This window comes from Elephantulus edwardii, unplaced genomic scaffold, assembly GCF_000299155.1.
Source record: "Elephantulus edwardii isolate Elephantulus edwardi_28Jun2011 unplaced genomic scaffold, EleEdw1.0 scaffold00080, whole genome shotgun sequence".
NCBI classification, from domain to species: Eukaryota; Metazoa; Chordata; class Mammalia; order Macroscelidea; family Macroscelididae; genus Elephantulus; species Elephantulus edwardii.
The window spans coordinates 7470812-7480587 of NW_006399830.1; the positions used below are offsets into that span (position 1 = coordinate 7470812).

At 46.8% G+C, this 9776-nt stretch overlaps 1 protein-coding gene across 1 annotated transcript in view; it reads right to left on the reverse strand.

The window, feature by feature from the left end:
* Positions 1 to 9776, reverse strand: part of WBSCR17 (Williams-Beuren syndrome chromosome region 17) — a 447264-nt gene that overhangs the window by 30045 nt on the left and 407443 nt on the right. The window contains exon 8 of the mRNA XM_006889663.1: positions 5549 to 5686. Within this exon, the coding sequence (XP_006889725.1) occupies positions 5549 to 5686 (138 nt within the window). The remainder of the gene's footprint in view (positions 1 to 5548; positions 5687 to 9776) is intronic.

Here is a 9776-nt window from a genome sequence, read left to right on the forward strand (position 1 = left end):
GGCCAAGGCCTCAGTCCACTGGTCACACGGGCCAAGGCCTCAGTCCACTGGTCACACGGGCCAAGGCCTCAGTCCACTGGTCACACGGGCCAAGGTCTCAGTCCACTGGTCACACGGGCCAAGGTCTCAGTCCACTGGTCACACGGGCCAGATCTCAATCCACTGGTCACACGGGCCAAGGTCTCAGTCCACTGGTCACACGGGCCAAGGCCTCAGTCCCCTGGTCACACAGGCCAAGGCCTCAGTCCACTGGTCACACGGGCCAGGTCTCAATCCACTGGTCACAGTGTCACTGTAGGTCGGAGTCCATTCGAGGGCACTGAATAGCAGCATTCTGATGTTAACGGACCGGACCTTCCTAGTACTTTACCTATTTTGTTTCCAGCAAGATACTAGTGCTTTTGATTTCTTAATTTAAATTAGTTAGAGCCCATCAGATATTAATGGAATCATCCCTTTATCTGTACTATTCGTGGCATGTGCATTTCTGGCTTATGTATTATTTCTATGGTCAGCTGATGTACAGAATTTTGAATATTTTTGGTCTCTGACCACACATCCATCCCCTGCTTCTCCTTCCAAGGCCTCATTCTCAGAAATCCCCGCCTCATTCAGAGACCGGATTCTTCCCCATTTCCTTACGATTTCACCTAATGCTGTATGTCTGTTTGAAATAGATTTTGGTATATATTGAGCTGTAAGAATCCAAATTTATTTCCTTCCTGGAGAGCTAAGTAATTGACTCAATTGTCTTATGAATAATCCATTCACTGCTCATCATTTTTTGAATGCTTCCTTTCTGTCTGGCCTTCCTCCCATAACCCCCTGAAATAATGTCATGGCTAGCTGCTGCGGAGTTGACAGAGCAGCTCTGTGGTGTTTTCAAGGTTGTGAATGTCGAGGAGTAGAGAGAGCGCCAGGCCTTTCTTCTGAGCCTCCTCTGGGTCGGCTAGAATCATCAAGCTCTCAACTGTCTCAACCCCCAGGGACTCTGGTCTCACTTTGATAAAACCAAAAAAGTAAGGAGTGCTCTTATTAGATGAAGACAAGGTAGCTGTAACTGCTAACTAACGTGGTTTTTCCAGGACTGTCTGAGATTTCTGGGGATCACGCCTCACTCTCAGACAATCTTGTGCTTTCATCCTCACATTTTATCAGTGAGGGAAAGGGAGCCGAGAGGGGCCACAACTGGTGACAGGCTATTGTGAGCGGATGCGCTTTGTCGCCAGGGTTCCTTAAAACTGTGCCCAAGGAGGACATAAAGCTGATGAACCGAAAGCTAGATGGAAGGGAGTTCTCAGCTGGGGCAGGAATGAGATTTTCAAACTGACAACAACAGAAATGTTTGCCTTTTCAAGCAAAGCAGGGCACACACAAAAGATGCAGGCATTTGCATCTACAATGCTGCACAGAAATACTTGATGACACAGGAAAATGTTCTCTCTGTGTTATTAAGTGAAAATGTCAATTGTAAGGCAGTAAGAACAACACAGCTTTAGTTTAAGAGGAAATCAATCTATTAACATAGACATATGTGGAGGCCTTGGGAAGCTAAAGTGCTTTGGTTGCTAAAGGAAAGGTTAGCGGTTCAAGTCTACCTAGAGGGGCTTCAGAAGAAAGTCCTGGTGATATGCTTTCAAAACCCTGCACCTGGCAGACCCTCTGGAGGCGGTTCTACTCTCACACACGTGGGGTGACAGGTGGCAATTGCTTGCACGTGTGTGTTTTCATCCATATGGATGTTGTTGTTGTTAGGTGTCCTTGAGTAGAATCTGACTCATGGCGACCCTGGGAACAACAGATCTGAACCCTGTCCCATCCTGTGCCATCCTCATCATCTCTGACACACTCACAGCCATTGCTGCAGTCACTGTGCCAATTCTGACTTGACTTCCCATCTGGGTTCTACCTCTAACACTGTATCTATATTCTTCTCTTCTCCACAGGGTTTCGGGAGGTCGGCTGTTTCACAAGCGGAAGGTGATCTAATCTACTTCCTAGTCCGTCTTATCTGGGAGCTCTACTAAAACCTGTCCACCCCAGGTGACCTCGTTGGGATCTAACTCACTGGTGGTACAGCTTTTCAGCGTCACGGCACTCAGTTACGGCAGTACAGCGAACTGACAGCTATAGAGAGCTATAGAGAGAGATATTTCCCATTGGAGAAAAAAGAGGCACTCTGCTTTGACCAAGATGGGCAGCCTTGGACACCCCAGGAGGCAGTTCTGCTCTGCCCTCAGGGGTCACTATGGGTCAGAATTCAACTTGGGGGTAATAGGTTTGGATAGCCCATCTCTATCTATAGATCTGTCTGTGTATCTATTCACTGCTGTGGAGTCAATTCTAACTCATAACGACCCTCTACTGGGTTTCTGAGGCTGTAAATTTTTATGAGAGAAAAGTGCTTATCTTTGGCCTGAGGCTTTCTAGGCAGATTTAAACCACTAACCTACCAGTCTGCTGACACCTAACACACTGGGTCTCTCTGTGCATACACACTGGAGGCAGAAAACCTATGTCCTGGCTCCATGTCTGGTAAGGCGGGTGTCCATGTACACAAATGCGTGTACACACACACACACACACACACACACACACACACACACACAGTGTCAAACGGCATCTATCAAAGGTCCATGTTCTCTCTGAAGTTGGGACGCCTGGCCCCAGTCCTGGCCCCATGGAATTCACTAACGGGCAAGTCACTGTGTTGGGGACTCGGCCTCTTCCTCAGTGTAACGGGGATGGGAACACACCGACACCTCGCAGGGTGAAGGCAGAATGGATGAGCCCACGAGAAGCACCTGAGAGTCATATCTGGCAGCGCATGCTGTCACTAGAGGGGGCATAAGTGACACCAAAATGATGTTTATAAAAACGTTTTAACAAATATATCTCTGTGATTTATAAGAAGGCATCTCCAGTTACAAAGATGGCGCCGAAAGCGAAGAAGGAAGCCCCTGCCCCTCCCAAAACTGAAGCCAAAGTAAAGGTGTTAAAGGCCAAGAAGGCAGTCCTGAAGGGCGTCCACAGCCAAAAAAAAAAAGAAGATCCGCACATCACCCACCTTCTGGCGGCCTAAGATGCTAAGACTCCGAAGGCAGCCCAAATACCCCCGGAAGAGCGCCCCCAGGAGAAACAAGCTTGACCACTATGTCATAATCAAGTTTCCCCTGACCACTGAGTCAGCTATGAAGAAGATAGAAGATAACAACACACTTGTGTTCATTGTGGATGTCAAGGCCAACAAGCACCAAATTAAACAAACTATAAAGAAGCTCTGTGACACTGATGTGGCTAAGGTCAACACTTTGATTAGGCCTGATGGGGAGAAGAAGGCCTATGTTCGACTCGCTCCTGACTATGATGCTTTGGATGCTGCCAACAAAATTGGGATCATCTAAACTGAGTCCAGCGGGCTAATTCTAAATATACATTTTTCTCTCCCCCCACCCCCCCCAAAAAAGGTGTCTCCACAGTGAGCTGCACTGTTGATCCAGCTGCAGTTCCTGGGCAGTTCCAACGCACCAGCCACTCGGAGGGGGAGATGCAGGCACTTTCCTCCCGTGCAGTTCACAGCCTAGGAACCTGGGTCAGAGGGAGGACCTACCGGACGACCACAGCAGGGCTCATCTACTCAAAGGCTGCCTCACAAAGACCTATGTACACAGCATCCAAGTATCTTCAAGGCTTTGCCAGTCGCCTTTGAGCCTTCTAATGCGCTCCGGCCTGGGAGGTCCTCATCACCCAATCGCAAGGGTGTTCCCCACCACGTGGTTTCATCTGTAAGCACTAAAGACACTCGCTGCTGTTTTCATTGCTGCTGGTGTTCATATATATACATACGGTTGCTGATTTTGGCAAATGTTCTGGTGGTGAGGCCACAACTTTGTGGTAACTGGTATTTGTGGACCTACGTCACTGTTTTAAGAATGAAGAATTTATTAAAGGAGCAGGAGAAAAAGCCATAAAGTATTCCGCACAGCCACAAAGAATGTTCTAACTACTGATGTTGTGCTTCAATCTATAGATTTCACAAAACAAGCTTTTGTTAGTATTCACAGAATCTGAGAAACATTCCACTTCAATAATTTACAGCTCCCGATATTACATAGTATTCTGTAATTAAAACTGGTCACAACATTCCGAAGAGTCCTCCCAGGTCTGCACAGGAGGAGGTCCATGCGGGGTCAGTGACACCAAGAGCTGTCACACTGGGTGGCACTCATCCCAGTGGTACCACAGATGCTGGGTCAGTAGAAAGTACTCAACAATAACTGTGTTATCAATACTTTCTAAGATTGTTATTATTTGCAATCAGCGGGCTTTAATGTTTCAGAGGGGTGTATTATCTTATCATAGGAAATTGGAGATGATCACTTCAATGTTTTCTCTGCCAGACATCGTTCCATGACCTGGTGTCGAGAAATGAGGACCTAGAAGTTCACCGAAGAAGCCTATCTGATGCAGACCTATGTTTATCTCAGCTTTGTTCACAGCAGCAAAGAGTTGGAAACAAACCAAGTGCCCATCAACAAACGAATGGCTAGAGAAGCTGTGGTATAGTCACACAATGGAATACTATGCTGCATTGTAAAATAAGGAACTCATGAAAATTATACAAAATGGGTGACCCTGGAGGACATTATGCTGAATGAAGTATCTCAATCACAAAAAGACAAATACTGCATAGTGTCACTGTTATAAAACAGGACTGACATCGGGGTTGGGGGGAGACTGAGAAAGATGGGATAAATTAAGTATACTGCATTGAAACAGATGAGGGAGAGAACTGTTTAAAAGGGATATAGGATTAGGTATTATTGTCATGACAGGAGTCCAGAATGAAGGTTGCATAGTGGAGTGGACTTGGAGGGAGGGATTGTATAACAATGAAAGAATTTTTCTTTTACTTTTCAAAGAGAAGAGTGAACTGGGAGGGAGGTTGGGCAGGGAGAAAAGTGCAACAATGAATGACTGGAAATCTAAAGTCTCTGTAAACTTTCATTAAAAGTAATAATAAAATAAACAAATAAAAAAAGGAAGTCTATCTGAGCCCCAACTATAGACCCCAGTGATGGCACAAGTCTCCATGTACATGTCCCCAAGCAAACCTAACACTGCTGAGTCAGTTTCAACTCCTAGTGACCCTTCAGGACAGAGGGGAACTGTCCAAAGTGCTTCCTAGACTGTAATCTTACGGAAACCGACAGCCTCGTCGTATCCCGTGCGTAGCAGCAGGCCGATTCTGAACTGCCAAATTCTTGGTTAATAGCTAAATCAGTGTACCACCACAACTCCCGGAAGACCACAAAATCAAAATGTTCCACAGTGAAGTCACAGCTCACTCTGGCCCAGGGAGAGTGACTGCACCAGCATTGGTCCCTGACCCCTGGTCACGGGCATCCCATGTCTCCTCTTCCACCTAAGAGAGCCCTGGAAGAGCCCCTAACCTGATGGATGAATGTGTGACCCACTCTGTTGTCTCCTCCCTTGGCAAGCCAATCAGCACCCTGGACAGCGAACTCAGAGCCTCATGCTTCATTACCTCCCCATAAGCAATGGTGTTATTGTATCTTCTCATTTCTGGGTAGACGTGGTCCAGATACCACTGAAAGTTCTTGCACTTTAAGCTTTTCCTTAATGCTCTTCTTTCAGAGACATCACCAATGTCGATTCCTGGGTTCTAGAGGGAAAGAGAAGCAAGCAGTTAGCGAGGGTGGGGTGCCATCTGTAGGGAGCTCCGAGAAAAAGAGGATCCGAGGCTTTCGTGGGAGGCTTACTCTGAGGCTTAAGGATATCAGCTTGAATCATCTCCACTAGCCCTCTGTCCTTCTGTCTACCCACTCTTATGTCCCTCTGTCCTACTCTGGTGACATAAATGTTGCTGCGATGTTGGAATCTATGCCACTGATGTCTGAATTACCAGCAGGTTCATCCAAGTGAATGAGGAGACATTCAGTGCTCCCTACTGGTTGGATGCTAATGTAGAGTATTTCTAATCTATTTGGCTTGGTTTCATGAGATAAAATTTCATAAATAAGCTGTGTTTTCCAACAGTAACATATTTATGTTTGTTTTAATTTTAAATTAAAATTCTATTTCTTGTAAAAAAAATTTTCATAAATAGAGGGGTGTGTGTGTATGTGTGTGTGTGTGTATGTGTGTATGTGTGTGTGTGAAAAACCTTAGCATCAGGATCCCAATTTCCTTCAAATCAGAGTCACCCACGCTAAAAGCTGGAGCAGGGGAAGGTGCTCAGCCCTCTGGACATCAGTTGGCAGTTGTCTGACCACCTGATGGTCAGTGTGTCACTTACTGTGGTGGCTTATTTATCACTGTGATGTTAGATGCTACATCTCTAGTCTTTCAGACATCAGCATGATCACTTATTGACAGGTTTCAGTGGAGTTTCCAGATCAAAACAGACTAGGAAGAAAGGCCTGGTGATCGACTCCCAAGAGTAAGTCAAAGAAAACCTCATGGGTCATAACAGGGGGTTGTCCTCTGTGATGCAGGAAGGTGGGAGGGTTCTGGGGACCCTCAGTGGCAGAAATGACGGACTTGAACATTGTGATGCGGGCACAGGGCTGGGCAGTGTTTCATTGTGCTGTAATCTGGTCCCCATGAGACACAGCTGACCCTACGGCAGCTTGAGTCCTCTCGAATCTGCCCAGAAGGAACCCTAGAGCGGTAGTGGGTACTGTGTCAGGCTGCCAACGGAACGTCAGCAGTTTGAATCTTCCAGCCACTCCTCTGGTGAAAGACAGGCCGTCTCCTCTTGTAAAGATTTACAGCCTCAAGGATTTACTTCCCAAGGGAAGGTTGCCACGAGGTGGCATTTACTCGTCAGCAGTGGGTTTGATTTGGGAGGATCCCATGCAGTTATGAGCACACGCCCCTGAATCCCTGCTCCACACTGCTGACCTCACCACTATGTGGAAGGGTCCCGGGACAGATGCCGGATGCCCTCTGCCACGCCTGCCTTCTCCCCCATTCCCGCCGAGCCAGGTCTTACCGGGGTCCCTTGACTGAGACAGGCAGTAAGCTCCTATCCCCACCTCCGTCTGTCTGTCTACGTGTGTGACCTCCCTCTTTTGTTGCCTCTCTGCGAAGTTCATTATATTGCCGAAGCGAAAATAATTTTCCATCGCAAAGCTTGTAATGATGTTCTAATGAATAATTCACTCTGCTTTTACAGAAATGAACCTGTAATGGGCTGCTGTGTGCTGACAGGGAAAAATAAAGTATCTGAAATACGACCCCGCAGGCTCAGCCACAAGCCGGCCCTGGATTAGTGGAGCGGGTGGGATGGTCTCTCTGGAACCAAGCAGCATTCAGAAGAAGAGCTCAAATCATTTCATCAAGGATGGGCCGTCAATCTGCGTTTCCAAAGGTCTCGTCCAGACATTAAAATTCAAAGGCAAACCTAAAAAGCCATTCTAACTCTTTTCTCTTAATATATTTCACCTGACTGATGAAAATGGCCACTTTTTTTAAAAAAAGAAAAGCATGCGTGGATGAGGCATCAGGAGCTTGTCTGCAGGGATGGGCAAGGTACTGGCTGGAGGTGGGGGATTTAGCTGTCAGTTCCATCATTTGCCTCAGAAATGATAGTAAATGTTTTCTACTGACCTCACTGAACACTACGATGAATGGAGAAAAGACTGGCGTTAAGGATTTAATTTTACTCGGTTATGCAATGAACTCCCACGGGAGCAGCAGTGAAGGGAGCAAAAGGTGTGCTGCGTTGAGCGAAGCTGTTGTCAGGGACCTCTTTCAAGTGTTAAAGAGCAAGGATACCAAATTAAAGACTCCAGTGCACCAGACACAAGCCGAGGCATTTTCATTTGTTTATATGCGCAGGCAAGCTGGACAATGAGTAAAGAAGACCAGAGAACTGATGCTGAGAAAGTGCAGTCAAGTTGCTCCTTAGCAGCAAAGATGGTGAAAGTTCATCTCACATGCTGTGGGCGTGTTGCCAGGAGGTGCTGGGGAGAAAAGTAGGTGGTCAGAGAAGGAGAGGAAGATCCTCAAGGGCATGGACTGGCACAGTTATTACCACAATGGGGTGAAGCACAGGGGTAGTTGTGAGATGGCCCAGGCCCAGGCAAGGCTTTGAGCCGTTGTGCATGGGATGCTATGAGATGATGCTATGGGATGTTGTTCCTGCTACTGGGTACCATCAAGTTGTCTCCAACTCACCACAACATTATGTACAATAGAAGTAAGTGTTGCCTGGCCCTGAGCCACCCTCACTATAGGAGCCATGCCTGAGCCCACAGTTGCAGTCTCTGTCCCAGTTTCCTTGTAAAAGCACTTAGATTTTAACAACTATGAAGTGTTACGTGGCATAAGTGATGTTCAATTATTCAAAAAGTATTTTAAAAAATCCTCACAAGTATAGGACATTTTTACTTTTGTCCTCATTACTCATAAAATTTGTACACATTCAATTGCAATTATGTTGTACTAAGCTCCAGCCTCCTGAAACAAAAGGGCTGCCGACTCTCAGTGGGGATCAATTCGGTTCACTCACTTGGCCCGACTCAAGGACTCCTGGGGAAGCTGTGGCTGTGGAGAAAAGTCCAGCTCATCATAACGTGATTAAATTAACAACATTCACCAACATTACTGGGCATGTTGTTGTTGTTGATTGCCTTCGAGTTGAGCATGACTCACAGCGACCCTATGAACAAAAGGCCTGAAGCCCCTCTACAACTATCGACATTTATCAAAGTTCACAGAGTTTCCAGAGGCATGTTGTTTAGGAAGTGGATGGCACGCCTGCTGCCAGGGCCATTCAGTACCCTGAGCACGTCCTGTGTCTTAAATCCAGTTCGTTCCCTTAATCACCATATGAGAAAGAAGATCTTCTTGTTTTATATTGAAAGGAACTAATCCAATAGAGGCATAGATTTGTTCAAGATCTCATAGCTACAGGGTGGCAGACAGGGGTTCAAAGCCCAGTGGGGCTGGAGTATCCAGGACCTTTTTCTTGGCCAGATTCCAAGCAGAGCAGGAGGCAGAGCTGAAGATGCAGGTAAACAATGGATTTGGTGAACGCTGGGCCTGTCACAGGGCAGTGGCACCCTGAAACAGGGAACACGGTGGGAGGTGATGTCGCAACCTGATGCCACGACTCTGGGTAAGATTGTTCTGGGCATGTGTGTGTCCAAGAGCGGAGTCAGTGGACCGAAGCAGTCAGAGAGAGATCAACACAGCAGCCTTCTCGTCTCAGCCAATGGATTTAGGGATTTCCATTGTGCTAATCCCCATATAAGTACAGCAGGGCTTCTAAAACCCGGGGTCTGTGAACGCCTTCCCAAAGCAGCTGGGATTCTGTTGCATGAGATGAGTCACTGAATGTGTCCATTTGGTTAAGCTACTATCCCCAGTGGTTTGGTGCAATTCTAGAGACATTACTGTTCTATAAGACCATGTAACATGATTGTCTTCTGAAATATCATCAACCAGTCACTGGAAAGGGGGCTTCTTGAGGGTGTGGCCTGCCTACACCTTCATAACAGAGACTCATGTTGTGGGAGAAATCACTCTCTATCTAGACTCTGCAAGCTTCCCTTGTCCTGACCTACTGAAGCCTCCAGGGGTCTCCTGTCTGCAGCACGACCTATGGTTTCTGGTCTTGACATCCCCACAACCTCAGAAGCCAATCCTTTGAAGTAAGAGTGTGTGTAGGATGACTTTATTTACTGGCACTTCTTCCTTCCTTCCTTCCTTCCTTCCTTCCTTCCTTCCTTCCTTCCTTCCTTCCT